Raw genomic sequence first — 17,823 nt, 5'->3', positions numbered from 1 at the left:
ACAGCAGAAATAATTAACTATTTAATGCTGTTTGTACGACTGAGATAGAATTTTTTTTTTTCAGCAGCAGAAACTCTCTTTTACCTCATAGCCTCTGGGTCCAGGAGGGCCGACTGGACCTTGCAAACCACTGGGACCAGGAGAGCCCTGTTCCATGAACACACACAGAAAACTGTCATACAGATACATAGTCTATAAAACAAACCTTCAGAGATTTTACTTTTCTGTGAAATTAAATGTATTTAAAGTTTGAAAGCACATTGTTTCATCCTGGATGTGCGGAAGGAGCAATGTTCAGACAACCTGAAAACATAAAGCCTCAGCTATCCTCGCCACAGAGGCATAAAAACTTACAGGAACTCCCGGCAATCCAGGCAGTCCCACTGATCCTTTCTCTCCAAAACGATTGGTGGAGATTACATCCCCTGGGTCTCCCTGTAGGAAAAAAATTAATTAAAAAACACGCTCATACTCACACATAAAATACTACTTACAAAGGACAAGAAACCCGTAGTTCATAAAGCAGTGTTACTTCAAACTATCAGGCACGGTTGATTTTATAATTTACTGGTTTAAATTACACAATGGTTGAGTACTATGATTCTTCACTATTCACTATTTTACATACCTTTGGTCCTGGCAGACCAGGTGGACCCTGTAAAGGAGAGAGGGAGAAGAATATTCTTCAGGGAACAGATCAAACCCAAACAGAGGTTGCTGATTACTGCGTGAAAAACTGTGACTCACTTGTAGTCCTTGCAGTCCAGGGATTCCTGGACTTCCAGGGAAACCCCTTTCACCCTGGAGAGCAGAAGAAGCAAAAACTGATTCTTGACCTTGGAAACAGTAATTTGACTGAAAGAAAAGCTCTGTTTTATGCCATTACTGAGACTTTTTCTAACGACCAAATGTTAAGATATTCAAAGCTGACATGAATAAGCTTTGAATAAGCCTGTAGCACTTTGAGAATTCACATCTCATTCATCTGACAGCTGACATTTCAGAGTGTTCTGCGGAAAATGCCAAGCTTTTTTATATTTTCTGAATTGGATAATACCTTTGTCCCATTGCAACCTGGCACTCCTCTCGGGCCTGGAGGTCCGTCCTGGCCTGGCAGACCCTGGGAAAAAACACGTAAACAGGAAGTTAGATCAAACATGTTGGTAAGGTAATCATTTGAGAAGGACTTTAGATGATGGAAAACTCACTGGAAGTCCTGGTGTTCCCGGAAATCCTGGCAAACCAGAAGGCCCCTGTTAGAAGGAAAACAACATACGTCAATCATTTAAAGTCTAAAGCCTGCACAGCATGTCAAAGACCGAGCATCCAGTTTGTAATGTCTCTGTGACCTCGCTGACATCTGCTGGCCGCTGGAGGGTATTACAACCCAAGATCATTCTATGCTGAAACATCTTAGGGGGATTCATAATTTGAATCAACAGGGAAAACTAACTCCTAACTAAACTTAAGGTGTGATGTTTTACAAAGCCTTAGAAATATGATAAATTAAGGGAAAAGATAAACAAAATTATCTAAACTTGGTTAGGAAGAAACTGTTTGCAAAAGAAACTCCAGAAAATGACAAGAAGAACAAACATGATATACTTACTCTAATTCCTTTTGGACCAGGTGGCCCTTGAGGTCCATCACTACCCTGAGAGAGAACAACACAAATACAGACATTATTTACTGGCCTTTGACCAAACTATCAGACCTATAAACTCCACGTGAAAACCTGAACAGAGCACAGTAAAGTTCCCTTTCTCTCCCCTCATTTGTTCAACTTAGCGTCATTCCCATGATCCCAGCATGGGAGCCCCCAGCTCACCCTCCCTCCTTGCCTCCGACGCTTGTTTGGTTGTTTCCTAATCACTGCTAAACTTTGGTCACATTGACCCCAACCCACCTTCTCTCCTCTGGGTCCAATCGCTCCTTCAGGTCCGGGGAACCCCGGGACTCCTGGCTGCCCGGGGAGACCTGGGAAACCCCGTTCACCCTGCACACGATGGCACAGAGAAAGAAACTGTCATTGTGATAGCCATGTGCTGTGGATTCTTTTATTTATAAAAGTATTTTCTCTTTTCTCCGCAATATTGTTTCTCCTCGCACATACTCGCACATTACCCTGGTAGCAAGTGCCTACCTTGGCTCCTTTCACTCCACTGCAGTCACATTTGGACCCCACACATCCATGGCAAGCCTGTCGAGAAACAAGACAGAAACAGATGTTAGTATGAGTTTGTTGTTAAAATGTTTTTATACAACTGGCCTTAAATGTTGTCAGGAGAACTTTATCTTATAAATTAAATATATTTTTCACTTTTCTTTTTCACAAAATGAGGATTAAACCACAGAGGTTGGTGACACTGGCCAGCTAAAATGCGACTGTATAACGTGAAACACTTTGTGGGTGATAAGTACAATGTGCAAAATCCCCTGTAAATACTGTGCATCCTGATTTTTGTTTGCATGTTTTTGTTTACAGCTGATGCACTTCATGCACTGACGCCACAAGGGGGCGCTCCATCATTATGCACCGCCGCATGCCAAAGGCAGCATTTTCTCACACAAGAAAGGAGGAAAGCCTGCGGATTCCCATTCAGGTTTTGTTTGATGATGAGAACGCCAGTGCAAGGTCAGTGAGGATCAAACAACAGACTAACCTCAAATGAAGATTTTTTTTTATCTACAACAAAATGAATTTATCTCCCAAAATGCTTCAGTTTTTCTCAGGAAAGATGAGCAGTTAACTCCTCACTTTTAGAGTAAACGCGGAGAAAACTGTGGAGAAGATGGTTAAAATGAAGTCGAGAAGGGAGGAAGGGAGGAAGGGAGGGAGGGAGGAAGGGAGGGTGTGGGAGTGCCAAGCAGTTGATTAACTTTTCCCATGCTTGTTGACACAGTGAATGCCAGACGGGCATCGATTGCACGCATGCCAGGCAGTCAGCTTGTGAGAAAGACGGAGAGGCAGAGAGCGCACGAGACAGGACAGACGGGCAGGCAAGTCAGCATTTTTCTCTGTCTGCAAAACCTATTGTGTGTCCATGTTTGTGTTGATGGTTTTCATGGTATTACTGTTTTTCTGGCCCGTGCACTCAGTAGGGCTGTGACTGATTCTCATCACTTATTCATCTGATATTTTTCTGGTTAATTGATTCAATGTTTTGTCCAAAATATGTCAGTATTAAGTTACAGTATTTCAACACTTTGTGGATGCAATGTCAGGTTCCCTGCAGGCCTCTCTCCACTCTCACTGACAACATTGTCACACCCAGGAAGGTCAAAGGTCAACATCAGACAAGACTGACAAAATCAACCCGTGTACATATACAGTACAAATACTGTCTTCTCGTAATGGGTTCAGTGGGTGCTATTCATTACATTTACTAAATGTGAACTTGAGTTGATTTACAAACCGTTGAGTTGACATATTCCCTGGAATCTTTTCTATAGGTTTTTACTTTTCTAATTGAAGCTTCGTTTAGAACTTTAATTGATTGATTGATTGATTCACAGAAGACGAATAAACATTTTTAGACAGATTTGATTAGTAGTTCAAGCAATTTATTATTTTGATGTTCTGCTGGAGAGTGTGTGAGTATGTGTACATTTGTCACATTCCTCTGTGTGTGTGTGTGAGTGTACAGGATGTGTCCACAGTTATAAAACCAGGTGTTAACCACAGACTGACAGGCATTGCTGTGTGCGGTGGCTTATAGGACTTCCTGTGCAGCTCGGGGGCTAAAGCAAGGCACTATTCACAGTCAGGGTTGAGGGTTTGAGTCTCCTACATGTCAGGAGTTTTGGATTTAAAGACCCAAAGAACGCTGCATGTTGGTCGTAAACACAAAACACATGTAAACTGTTTTCTGGACCAGAGGGTAGAGGGGTTATCGATAGATACACACACGCCTGAACACATCAGGACATGGGTAGTCAAGTGTGTGTGTGTGTTTGTGTGTGGAGGTGTTTTTACAAGCCCTGGATCTCCAGATTAGTCTCTGGTCTGGTTCAGCTCAATGCAGTCTGCTCTCCCACGCCCTGTCCTGCAGCTCACACTCTCTTCTCCTCTGTCTCTCTCTCTGTCTTTCACTTTCTCTTCACCCATCTGTTTTCAGGTCCTGTGACCCCCTGTGAGGGTCCCAACCCTCCGGGGGTTCGTGAGAAGAAGCATTTATACTGTAATTCTAATTCTGACTAAAGGTTACGTGATTCTATTTTATCAAATGTGATAAATATCTTTTGATATAATTAGTGGTTCGTATAATTATGTGAGACTACTGCTCAGTCTGTTTCTTAAATGCTTTGTTGGTTTGGTTTTGTTTAGTTACCTTGATGCTACAAAACATAATAAACACAAAGCTTCTGGTTTAGCTGCAGGTGGAGGTGCAGCACTTTGCACTGTGGTTTTTGATTTTCTGTAAATCTGTTGCCCTTTAGGGTAAAATAATAAACTGAACAGAGCTGAAACAAACTGAGCGTGGCTTAAAAATCTGCCTAAATACCGTGTTAAAAGCATCTCTCTCTCTCTCTCCATGCCGTTTGCCCCCTCTCTCTACCCTGGCTTTACCCCAACAGCACTGACGGGGCATGTAATCCACTTAGAAAGGTCAGTGAGCTGCAGATATTTGCTCCACTCCCTCCGTCTGTATGGTTCTCTCTCTCTCTCTTTTAACTCCATCTATCATTTCCCTCACTCTCTCCTCAGCATCGTCCCACTTTTTTTCATCAACCTTACAAGCAGGTCTGAGGTGTGGGGGGGGTGCACAGCCGGGCTCTTACTCTGAAGGTTGCCTGCCTGACCCGACACGGCTCAGCACCATTGGTGGACAGGTAATGTCAGTCATGACTGCACAGGTTCATGTCTGAGGTGAACAGACTGATGATCTGTCCACGGTGTACCCTCCCTCTCACCCAATGTCTCAAGCCCCGCCCCCCACCCCTGTGACCCTCAGAAAGGTGAGCAGTATAGCTAAAGGGTGGATGGATGGTTTAAGTGCACAAAAACTCACCACAAAATAGTGAAAGGAGTGATTTGAGGGGTTGATTAAAAGACAATAAAATATTTCATGTCTGGGCACAAACACAAGCTACATCAAAAAGCAAAAAGGAGAGGGGTGTGTGCAGAGGGATGGAGAAGTGAGCCAGGTGAGAATGGGTGAGGAGGGGGAGGAGGACGAGGAGGCGGGGGGGGTTGGGGGAGCGGAAGGCATGCACCCGGGGATTAGACTGGCGAGACTGGAATTCCCCTGCTCATCAAAGACTGATGATTAGACACCTATACACACTGCCCTGCCCTGGGTAACACACACACACAGACACACACGCATACACTCATGCATAAGTACAAAGACAAACACATATGCATTCAAGCATCACAGAAATACACACATGAATACTGTAGATACACAAATACTCTCATAAACTGTACACACAGCTGCAATGACAGGCAAGCTAACTGTGCATTTCCCTCGTTTGAACATCATTAGCACGCACACACACACGCACAATCAGACACACAAACACACACACAGACCTGCAGCTTGCAAAAGCCCCAGTTTGACCACAGCACCACAACTAATAACTTCTGTTTTCCAATACTGATGGCAGCTCAGCAGTCAGTAACCACAATCTGCAACTAGAGTCAACATGTTCACATCAGGCAGCTGCAAAGTCAGACACACACACACACACGCACACACACACACACGCACCCACACACACACAGGCACATCAAACACAGTTCTGCTTCAAATATACTAAATGTCAAATTCTACATTATTTTCAGTTTTCCCATTTTATTTGATTACAGGTAAATCTGGGTACGATCCAACGAGCAAAAAGCAGCTAACACAAACCCGAGGATGGCTGCGTGGACGAGAGAAGAGGCGGAAGATTTGAAAAACTAAACCAAGCTGTATTATCAGACACAAATCTGCCTCTAACACTTTGCCCTTATACTTGAAATATGTAAAACAAGAACATGAGGCAACCCGGTGGCACAAGAGTTTCAAAGCTGTCCATCTAGTGCACATGTTGATTGACAGTTGCAGCTCTGGACATATTTGTTCCATGTATTCCCAGCATCTCTGTACCCTCTGTACCCCTTCCTACCAGCTGTCTTTACTCTCTAATATTAAAGAAAATAATTGAAAGTGCTGAGCATTAAGTTTTAAATTTGTCAAACTAGAAGATTATGTTGTTGTAATGGTGTCACTTGGCTCAGCATCTGTGTGCGTGTCCTACTTTGTGTGTTAAATATTTGTGTGTCTAAGTGTGTGTGTGTGTTTACCCTGTTCTGGAGAGTGGCACTCCAGGCTCTGAGCTGCCGCGCCAAACTGCTGATCCCTTTCATCGCGGCTGGACTTTGACTACTTCAAGGTGCTGACGCCCCGAGAGCGATGACCAAACCAAATATTTTCACTTCAACAAAAATCCAACAAAGTGTGTTTTGACTCACTGGCCCTTTGGAAAAGGAAGACCCCCCCAACTGATGAACCCCACATCCCACACTCACTCACACACATGCGATCGTGGCACAGTGCCGGTCCAGGAATTCCATTGATATTCCAGGGAATTCTCTTTCTTCTAAATGCAATTTTCTCTCCTCTCTTTTCTTTTCATTTGGTCTAATGCATGTTGACCCCTGTGACCTCCCACTGTGAGATCCCTGCAGGGAGAGCATTTAAAGATTCTGAGGCACCGTCTCTGCATCCCCTCCACAACTGGTTCAGATTGTATAACAGTAGTTTTGCGTATTGTGTTCGTATTCTTCTCCATTTACAAATGAAATGTTTGTTCCAGTATAAACATGTAACACAGTTCAAGGCTTGAATGAAACAAAATGCACTTAAGTGGGACATATGGCTGCCGCAGGGATTCATTCTCTGAGTGACTTTCACTTCACGTCTGAGGAGCTGAGCTAACAGCTCGCCCCTTTAAATCACTATATTACATCATTTATTCTAACTTTTGGGATAAACAGAGTTTGTAAGATAAAAATACAAATAATTCTTATTATCTCCCAGTTGGTGCATTTTGCAGATTTGCATGTTTATGGAACTGAGCAAGAAAAACCTCAAACATGCAAATTATGCCACCTGATGTATCAGTGGTTTCTATCAGTGCTTGTTCTAGAAAATGTGCTTAGGTGGATCTTGTCAGCAGGAGGGGGTGGAATTCCTTCCTCTGGGAGAGAGGATAACCCACCCTAGCACAGCCCAGCCCAACTTAGCCCAACTTGGGCCCGCCTGGCCCGGCCCTGCCTAGCACAGGTTTAAACATGTCCCGCGAGCTCTCTTTGCAATGCTCCACATACATCACCACTTGGCACAGTGCAGCGTGGCTGCAGGCAGTAAGAAATTAGAGAGGGGAGCGGCAGCTTGCCAGCTGAATACCTGGATATGTGTTGCCTGGGGACAGACTGAGGCAGGCAGGAGAGGGAGGAAGAGAAAATGGATGATGGAAGTAAAAAGTTGAAAGAAGGGAGAAGAATGGAAGACGGAGGAGACAAAAATAGATAGAGGAGGACAGGAAGTCACAGATGAAAGAGGGAAAGTTTCCCACCTTCAGCCTCTAAATATGTGTCAGAATCTCACTGATAAGATCAGACCTGTGGGATTTGGTCTGATGGAGGCTTTAAGAACGTGGTTCGGTTCAGAGCAGACACCAAAACCGCAAAGTCAGAAACTGTAACTACAATAAGAAAACAAAACTGTGTGGCTCACAACTTTTAAAAGCATGAGGGCGTGAGCGTTTGTGCTACATGAGCATGAACCTTGTCTCAGTCCAGCAGTCATGAAATGAGGCGCTGCAGAGGAACAAATGGATCTGTGTTTAGAGGAATCCCTTAGCGTTTCTTTTATCCTCACGAGCAGGGTTCAGATCAAGTTTCTTGTGTGAGCATTTGTCTCAATCTGCATTTGATCAAGATGTAGTTCGGGTTCAGTACATTCTGAATCTGTGTTCCCATTAATCACCACCTCCGCCCTCCACAAGACTTTTCAGCCTAAGCAAAAAAAAAAAGCTAAAAATATCAATTCAAGATCATGTCAGGCTTTTCCTGCTGCATAAACCATCACGCAAACGGCTCCACGCTTCCATACACCAAGCGTCAAAACTTGCACACTGGCAATGTATCACTGTTTGGATAAGCAGCAGCCTAATCTTAATATTTACCCAGGAGCTTTGGCTGTAAACAAGATAGCACTTGATGTCCAGATACTGTATCTGTGAGATGGTGGGACAGATAGGAGGGAAACACGTGGCTGCTCTGCACTCAACAGAGTGAAAGTTACTTTTCATTTTACGTTCAGCTGATGCGTCAGTGTGTTTATGATGCAAAGTGGGATTAACAGTCGAATCGTCTGCACTCAGACACCTGCTTTAAGCTTCGTTCTCACTGGGACAGTCTAATATTTGTGGGAAAGGCTTTACGCTGCAGGGATTTGCTCTCATTCAGCCATTAGTGTTCTTTGTAGTATTTTGTTCATTTTAATTTTTAATATTTTGAGCTTGTTTGGCTTCTGAAGTGTAAATCCCTCTCATTTCAGGATTGTATTATTGTTTTTGGTTTTTACCAAGTGTATGAAAGATATTTTAATACTTTAAATATATTTTAATAGATGGTGGTTTTATTAGTAAGCTGAGTTAGATGTTGATCTGTCTGTTGTCTAAAATATAATTAAGGATTTCCCGTCATTGGAACTGAGGGGCTTAGTTCAAAGAATGGAAAACCACCACAAACCAAAAGTACACAATACATCAGCAGGGGTGTCCATATACTTTTGGCAGTAAAGTAGTGCTTCTACCTGTGCACCTGTAATTCCAAGTCTTTGCCACATGAGGGCGGTAACGAGTGGAAACGGTGCAGGAGCCCAGTGGACAGTTTTACTCTGTGTCTCAGTCTCAGCTCAGAAAGAAGAAAAGTCAAACGCTGCTTCGGTTCATAAACTGCTAAACCTGTAAATTCAGGCTGATAAAATCCTGACTGTGACTTTATTTAGTTATGGACACATGCCTGAGTCAAACACATGCATGTGTCCAGTCCCATGCTGACACAAAGGACACCAAGAGCACAACTTCTTACAGGCAACATGACAATGCAAACTAAACGCTTTGTCGCCTTCTCCAAGCTTTTAAAATAAAATCTGCCACAAACAAAGGTTCCCTTACTGAAGCTCGACTATCGCTTGTTGTTCCAGTGTTATCAGTTTACGGTGCCTTCTATATGTTGGTTGTGAGTCCGTTTGGTGTATGAATGAGCTGCATTTCCATTTTAGTTGCCGACTGTGTTTCTGAACTGCAGCTTGACTCAGATCCTCACAGCTGAACATGCTCTCTCACGCTTTTGCAGCCCTTCGCTGTCTGATCTGATCTTGTGAAGAGGCAGGTCACAGCAGGCTCCTGCCCTGCCTGCATTTCTCCTGAATATCCTCACTTAAACAGCGTCTCTAACGAGGACAGACACATCTGAGTGCAGCAGCAGCTGAAATGCTGAATGCTGCAGAGCTGTACAACACTCCACATTAGTTTTAAACATGAGAAATGAGAAAGCTTACTATGGTGGATGTTCTCTCATCTCTCATCCTCCTTTTCTTTCTGTCTCTCTCAAAATTTTCTCTCGTCTTTCTCTTTTCTACCCCACCATCCCACCATCCCTCCGACCCTCTTCTTCTTCTTCTCTCTGTGACAGATGTCTGATATTTCCTGTTGTTCTGACCAGCGGGGGACTGTTTATCTAGAGGAGATGAGGAATGTCATGCATTCAGTGTTGACATGCACAAACACACACATATACACACACACACACACACAGACATGCACTTACAATCAAATACAATCAAGATCAGCAGCCAAAAAAAAGAAAAAAAATGAAGGTATGTCTTATTCTCATCCTTCAAATTTCATTCTGAATCCTGACAACAAAGATGGTGAAACCACCACCATCATCAAATCACCATCAAATCCCAAAGAGAGGAAGCAGGAGGACGTACAAACAACTTACACACACACACACACACACACACACACACACACACACACACACACACACTGCTCAGTGCTGCTGAACATTATCCTCCGACTGCATGTTAAAGGCTTAGCCGCATACCAGCCGGCACATTGACCTGGGATTAACTAAAACCAGGCTCCACCTGAGACACACACACACACACAGAAACATAGCAGTGTGGAGCTTAGTGTATAGTACAAACAGTATTAATGTATGTACAGTACAAGTTATTAGGATCCGAACCGACTTCTGATCTGATGTAGAAGCAAAGGGCAAAGAGGAAAAGAGAGAAAACAGAAGGAGAGAGAATGAAAAAAGTAATAGAAAGAAATCAAGGAGATGGAGGTAAAGAGAGAAGGAAAGGAGGGGAGAAGAGAAAGCTGAAAGTGACGAGAGAAGAGGGAAAGGAAACATCTACAAAGAGAAAAGTGGAATAAAAATCAATTCAGAAAAGTATCACCTGACTGCAGCTCCCCTCAGCTATGGAGCTAAGTGGTTAATGCTATATTTCATCAGCATAAACTCCAGACAGTTGTAAACATAGCTCGGTTGTTTTAGGTGAGGAATGAAGGAGGGATGGGATCAAATACTTGGCCTGGACAAGTATATCTAAGGTAATGTGGTAACTCTATACACTGAAATATGTAAAGAAGCCATAGTCTCTCTCTCTCTCTCTCTCTCTCTCTCTCTCTCTCTCTCCAGGCCCACCCTTTCTGTTCCCATGTGGTTGTTGGGGAAACCCTGCTTCCCACTCAGAAGTGTGATGAAAGAAGCAGGTGGCCAAAATGGAAGAGCGAGCATTAAAAGTAGTGAGAGAATTAGAGAGAGAGAGAACAAGGAGCGAAAAACAGTGAAGAAGAGAGAACCAGACGCTGTCCCACGCCACCTGTAGCTGACTGAGCGACAGCGAGACTCATTTCACTCCTCGCAGTCGTGCTTTTGTTTATGTGTGTGTTCAGTCGTATGACGCGAAGCAGTCAAAACAGCTTTCTGCCCCTCTGAAAGCAGGTCTGATGACTTCATTTGTCTACAGGCATGCACAGGCTAACCCACACTGTGTGTGTCTGTTATAGCACTGTGCATGTGTGTGTTGTGCGTTATCATTCGGAGTGGATGCAGGACAGTCAGTAATAAAAAGGCGCTGAGTGATATAAAGACCGGACGGGTCGGTTCAGGTCGGGACAGAATTCACAAATATTAGTTAGCGAGTTCACGTCATTCTGCCATCAGGGAGGCTGTAAAACACACAACTGTATATTCAGCAGGTAAAAGAAGAAGCAGGAGAAGTTGATATCTGTAGATCGAGGTCATGAGCTGATCACAGACAGATTAAGAGTCCTCTTCCACTCTCGCCTCCCTCCCTTCGTCTCCGTAAAAAGAAAGAATGCAAAACAATAAATGTTTCCACTTACAGGGAAATTTGTCTTATATTTCTCTTATTCTTTATTTGATTTCTCTCCTTCCACAGATTTCTCTCCTCGTTCTACCCATCTCATTTCACTGTGTCCCTGAGCAGCTCCCTTTTCCCAAGAAAAGAGGGAAAATGAAGAAAAAAGAAAGAAAGGCATGATGTTCTCTCAGAAAAGGAGGTCAGGAAAACAGAGGAAGAAGGAAAAGGCAGGAGGTAAGGAGGACAGCATGTCTTGTGACTGTTCTGTGTAGGTGGACTTGTCAGGTAGCCCAGTGGACTGCAGCCACTCTCACACAAGCGAACACACAACCACAGTGTGTGTTCAGATGAAGGTGCTCACAGGAAACAAAAAAAAAAAAACAAACAAGCACGCTGTCTAGGTTCAAGAGCCAATGTATGACCACAAGGTATTTCATGTTGAAGTTCCAGATGTCTGATTTTTCCATTATCACCTGAATACATCATAACAGTGGGCCAAAAACAGACACACACACACACACAATATAAAACATAAACAAAACAAAAACAAACAAGAAAAAACACTAAAGCACATTGTGAAATGGAGCAAATCTCAGACCAGGATGATCAGCAAAAGCTCATCACAGGGGTCGAGTGAGACGAGCTGAATCAGACATCTGGGGACACGTGTCCCACCGTCAAACATATGGATGAATATAAATCAAAAACAAGTTTCACTCCCACATAAATCTGTCCAGTGTTTCTGCAGGTCTCAAGGAGAGAAGAACACTGGAAGTGTGAAAAGATCAAAGGAAGCGTTCTGTGGAATTAGAGTCAACCAGCAGGAACAAGATGAAGCAGATACAGACTGAGATATGGACGTCGTCATGGCTGCAGCTTACAGCAGCATCGAGGGGTAAGACGAACTTTAAAACTTGTTAAGCATTACAATTTTGAGCTACTATGACATTAGAAAATCCATAAAAGTTAGTGTTATTTAGCTCTGTTGCTCAGTTTGGACTGATTCAGATCTGACAACATGAAGGGAGGATGAGTCATCTTTCAGCTGAGCTTTACAACATGCAAACACAACGTACTGCCACTTTCCACTGTTCAGTTTAGCCCTGGAGGTGAAACTGAAGGCGACTTGCAGGTGCCTTCATGGGTCACTGGCACTGCTGCTGACCTAACCTAACCCTAACCCCACGAAGAAAGACAACCAAAACCAATGCTAACACAAGATGTTAGACAAACACCTCAGAGGGACCTGGATTCAGCAGGCCAGAGGTGGAGGAGGGATACAACACTCCAACCTTAAAGTCTTACTAACCTTAATCTTTAACCTAATTCAGCTCAAATCCACAAAGAGCTCTGCTTTAATCTAAATAGTCTCAACGGTCTTCAAAGAAAGGCTGCTCAAACCTTTAAAGTGACCGCACTTTAACCCCCAGATCAGGGATTTCTGACTTTTAGAACCCTGAACAGATTTCGAGAAACCTTAAGTCTCTCACACGAAGCACACAGACCGGTTAAAGCTCACGGCTGTTGTCATGTGGGGGCCCATGAATAACACGGCTATGAGCTGCTTTAGGTGGTTGTAAAACAGCAAAATGCTAAGCCAAGCAAAAAGCAGTCTAGACTGCTCAGAGATGTTTGTACTGATGAGAGGGGAAAGGCATAAAGAGAAAATGTGATAAGAAAGACAGATAAAGGGGGAAGACATGGTTGGCCTTTAAAGCCTCAGAGCAAACAACAAGGGATGGGGTAAATAAAGAGGGCTCTAATAAACACACTATGTTTACCCTCCTCTTAACGCTGAATGGAGGGGGGGGGGGGGGGGGGGGCAGAAGGGGTGAAAATGGGGTTTGAGGGCAAGTGACAGAAAGAGATTTCTCGTGCAAAGAGAAGTGGAAAGAGATTAAATGAGGAAGCAGAGATTAGAACTGAAATAAAGACTTTTCTATTGATCAGGAAACACCTGTACTGCGAGATTATTAAAAGATCTGATTAATCCTTCACTTCTTCCTCTGTTACTGCTACTATTACCACTACTGTCACTACAGTTGGTACTGAAACTACAACTACTGCTATGACAGGTTTTATTTACACTACAACTTCTACCTCTGATACTGTTTTGTCTCCAATAACACATCCTGTTATTACTGCATCTTTTACTATCACTACGTCTGCCTCCTCAGCAGTCCTGCTTCTTCCAGCTGTAAACAGAGAGAATGAGTGAGAAGGTAAATGAAGAGGTGGAGGGAGGGAGGAGGAGTGTATGTACTGGATCGGGGGTAATTAGCTGTCTAAACATTTGGCGTTAGCTCTCATTGACTTTTGTCCACCTGTTAATCCCAACAGCATCTTCAGCTCATTGACACCGCAGTGTGAGTTCTACCAGGAAACGCACACACACAGACACACACAGACACATTTGTGCACACACAAAGTACAAATACCTTCCTTTATAATGTGTAACGCCACAAGCTGCCTGTTTAAGGAGCCGTTCTCTCAAAGCTGCTGAGATAAAGATGGAATTTGTCTTCGAGAACAGATTCAGAGGCATGGGAGGGAGATGTAGACGATGGGTGAGTCTGAAATAAAGATGCATGTAGGTCCACACAGGAAAACGTCAGTGAAAAGCTGAAAAAGAACGGGCAATTCTGAAATCAATCCTTTATCATTCAGTCTTTTCAGAATCTTGCTGCTGAATTTAAAGCAGTTTTTTACCCAAAAACCTGAGCTGAAAAATTACACCTGGAGAAACTGATTATTACTCATATGTGTTTCTTCACACACAGGAAAAGAGAACGAGAACAGCAGGTGGATGGAGAAAGAGAAGAAGAGTCAAAAGCAGAGAAAAGAAGAAATCCACACAAACAAACGACAGGAACTCAACCTCCTCTCACTCTCTCACCGGCAGATAAAGCTATGCAGTGTGAGTTAACATCACAGACAGCAATCTGAGGATGTTATGGCTGGCTAAAATCTCTCTCTCTCTCTCACACACACACACACACACACACACACACTGCCCAACCACCCACATGGGTTCCCTAACCTTTCACGTGACCCTCATCCCAGGTGGAGTTTGTGGTGGGGAATCTGTCTGCTGTGTGTGTGTGTGCGCGCCCGTGTGTGTGTGTGTGTGTGTGTGTGTGTGTGTGTGTGTGTGTGTGTGTGTGTGTGTGTGTGTGTGTGTGTGTGTGTGTGGCTGTGAGCGTGCGTTTGTGTGTGGGTGTACCTCCACATGCACAGGAAAGCATGCATCAAATTAAGTGTGTGTTTGTGGCTGTGCGGCATTACGGGTTCAAAGGAATGCCCCCAGGTATACATTACCGCTGAACTCCCTCACCTGGCTGCATGGAGATTCATATCTAGGCAAGGATTAATACTGGACACACACACACACACACACCACCTCCACCACCAAACAGTGAAACAGTGATGTATTATAGAAGAAGCTAATGATTAAAAACTAAACGACAGTCAGACGCCTTTCTACACGTGCTGTGTTCAGTCCTGTGTTCAGTCCTTCTGTCCTTGTTCTCACTGTCCTGTGAAAACCGTGTATCTCTCAAATTATAACTTTATATGCACTGGAGGAAAAAAAAAAAAATTATTGGAGAGGGACAGAGGGACATCAGAGGCAGGTTGAATTCCAGCAGATAAGATTGGGTCATGCACGCTGCTTCCACTGGGGGGCCTCAGAGAGAGCACTGTCATAGATAAGACATACCCAGGAGTATTGGGTATGAGGGGAAAGGCAGATTGTGTGTGTGTGTGTGTGTGTGTGTGTGTGTGTGTGTGTGTGTGTGTGTGTGTGTGTGTGTGTGTGTGTGTGTGTGTGTGTGTGTGTCTGTGTGTGAGAGAGAGAGAGAGAGAGAGAGAGAGAAGTCTTCCTTGTAACAGGCCCCTGCATCTTCCTTTTATCAGCATCTCTTCCTTTTTTGTCAAAATAATTTCAACTCAAGGTCCACTTACTAATTTTTTTCCCCAGAGCTTTCCACCTGCATCTCACAGCCTGAGCTAAACTCGGCTCAGTCATGAAAGCCATGAGAAATGGTCGAAAGCTCGTAAGTGGACCAAACTTCTTTTTCCAAAATCAAAGGATGAACTCTCCCTCTTTCTCCAAACCCACTCTCCTCCTTTTCTGCCTCTTCTTCTTCTTCATCTGCATCCTCTCCCAGAGGGTGGGGTCAGCCACATTCCTGGGTACAAACCCTTAACTTTACATCTCCATGACAACAATAACAGCCGGTCTACCAGCTCAATCAGTCAACAAGTAAATCAACATGTCACTCTGGACTCAATGATGATTTTTCAGACTTGTTAATAACCAAAACAGTAACTCAGTAACTTAGATGATGTGAAGTTGCCATAGAAACACTGGAAGCAAATAGAGTATGAAGATGTATAAAGTTTTCCTGCATGACTTGAAATATTTAAAGTCCCAACTCACTTACAGGCTCATGCCATACATAGCTGCATTATAAACCTGAAAACCTCCAAGCCTGCAGGCTTGATTGGACACGCCTTGTGTGGGCGGAGTCACGCTAATCAGCACGCAGCCTCATGCATTATTAATGAATGGTGAATATTCAGCATATAGAGCCTGTTGGAACATTACATGAGAAGCCTAAGCGTGACACACAAACACACAGCGCACAGATTCTGACTCGCAGTTTGATGATACAGCTGCTTCATACAGAGATGTCAGAGATGTGAGGTTAGAGAGCTGCAGCTGGGATGAGGAGCCAGTACAACAAATACAGCGTGAAGAGGTAAAAGTATGCGCAGTCTGCTCCCAGATACATCTGCAGTGCAAAGAGGATTTCACCTTGATTCCATATTAACTGATACTAGAGCCACCGGAGTCACGCTCCTGCTGCCCTGACCGCACACAATCCAAACCCACAGGATGCTGGGAGCAAAATCAACCAATAAAGGCGGCTTTTATTTATCCGTACACTTCAGCATGTGTCAGTGACCAGCTGCTGTCAACATAAAATACACCTGCAAGGGAAACACACCTGCGCAAACTTTCAGAAAAATCAGCTTCTTCCACTTCAGGGATGGAAAAAAGGTCTTTCATTAGGATGTTACAACACTAAATCAACAACAACAACAACAACAGGTTATAAGACAGGTACCCGGGTGTGTAATCACTGACAGAGCAGCAGTGTTGATGTTTTAATTCGCAGACAGGCGGGCTTTTAAAGAAAGACACGGCGCGCAGGCTGCACCGCCGCCGAGTTCCTCGAGACACACACCTTATATTTTGTCTGAATCTCTGTTTGATAACACGAATATAAGACAGATGCAGGCTTGGAAATGTGCGCCGTGGTTGGCATGTTGCTGCAGGTTGCCTCCTGCTGCGTGGAACAGGGAAGAACAAACGTGATGCGCAGGGAACAGGACAGAAACTTCGCCCGATCTTCCATAAAACTACAAAGCAGAGCCCATGAAGGTGCTCATGGATCCCCGTCGTTAAAAAGTGCCATAAAAGCTCAGCACCACGGTGTACGACTGCCTTAATTACAAGGTTATTATTTCCATTGCAACAAAACGGAAACGGCAACTTGATTATTATTAGAGCAGAAGGTTACGCGCTTGTTATAAAGCAACCTCTCTATTTATAAACTTTAGATGAGCTCGCTGGGAGAGCGGTGGTGTCCACGGCGCCGGCTGAGTGAGAGCGGCAGGTCTCTCGGCTTCTTCATGCGGTTATCTTGCGGGAGGGGGGCCGTTAGTAGGCTCTGAATCTCTACAAAAAAAACAAAAAACTGGAAAGGCACTTACCGCAGAGTCGGATCGCTGCACCGCGACGCACAAGGCGAGGAAAAGCACGGGTACGGCGACCTGCCGCAGGCTCTTCAAGTCTTTATTCATCTTGAGGGAATAAAACAAGGATCCGCCTGCGTTAACACTGACAAACTCTGCGCTTTTCTACTCGCATGTCATAGCTCTGCCCCTCCCTGCACACTGGCTCTCTGTGAAATTGAAATATTAAGAAAATCAGTTCTCGGCGAGCTGGCTGTTGTTGCGCTTGCAGGGGCTTCTAGTGGTCCTGGCTCTGGCACCGTGCGCCTCTGCGATCCCCCTCTCTAACTTTTCCTCTTCTGCCTAAGAACCTGCCCAGCCGGATCTACTTTCCACAACCCGCGTACTGATATCTGTCGCCTGCACCTACACAGGGGCAGAAAATGTATCTAAAATAAAGTGTCAGTATAATTTGCGCCCAAAAGTGTGGACGGAACGATCGCAGACGATCTGGGTGTTTTTTATTTAAGCCCAGTTGGCGATTTGTTCCTTGTGTTTTATTTTATTTTCCCAATAGAATAGTACCTAGCAAGGGCGGATGGATATGGGATTCTTACTGCGTGCCTGAGGCTGCAAAAAAAAAAAGTTTTGTCATTAAACCTTTATTTGACATTTTCTA

General features: G+C 44.1%; 1 protein-coding gene and 1 long non-coding RNA gene across 2 annotated transcripts in view; one reads left to right on the top strand and one right to left on the bottom strand.

Moving 5' to 3' along the window:
• col4a5 (collagen, type IV, alpha 5 (Alport syndrome)) overlaps positions 1-17,475 on the bottom strand; it is a 34,854-nt gene extending 17,379 nt beyond the window's left edge. The window contains exons 1-10 of the mRNA XM_041031028.1: positions 17,184-17,475; positions 2,144-2,200; positions 1,907-1,996; positions 1,610-1,654; positions 1,209-1,253; positions 1,058-1,120; positions 748-801; positions 629-655; positions 355-435; positions 85-147 (exon numbers count right to left, since the gene is read on the bottom strand). Of these exons, the coding sequence (XP_040886962.1) occupies positions 85-147; positions 355-435; positions 629-655; positions 748-801; positions 1,058-1,120; positions 1,209-1,253; positions 1,610-1,654; positions 1,907-1,996; positions 2,144-2,200; positions 17,184-17,273 (615 nt within the window). The 5' untranslated portion in view covers positions 17,274-17,475. The remainder of the gene's footprint in view (positions 1-84; positions 148-354; positions 436-628; positions 656-747; positions 802-1,057; positions 1,121-1,208; positions 1,254-1,609; positions 1,655-1,906; positions 1,997-2,143; positions 2,201-17,183) is intronic.
• LOC121176899 lies at positions 4,471-6,048 on the top strand. The gene is made up of 3 exons (XR_005893102.1): positions 4,471-4,609; positions 4,709-4,833; positions 5,813-6,048. It is a non-coding gene; the product is annotated as an uncharacterized LOC121176899 (long non-coding RNA).
• Positions 17,476-17,823: the final 348 nt, after the last annotated feature.

Source organism: Toxotes jaculatrix, chromosome 23 (assembly GCF_017976425.1).
Source record: "Toxotes jaculatrix isolate fToxJac2 chromosome 23, fToxJac2.pri, whole genome shotgun sequence".
Classification (NCBI taxonomy): domain Eukaryota; kingdom Metazoa; phylum Chordata; class Actinopteri; family Toxotidae; genus Toxotes; species Toxotes jaculatrix.
This window is presented reverse-complemented; position numbering and strand designations above follow the sequence as displayed.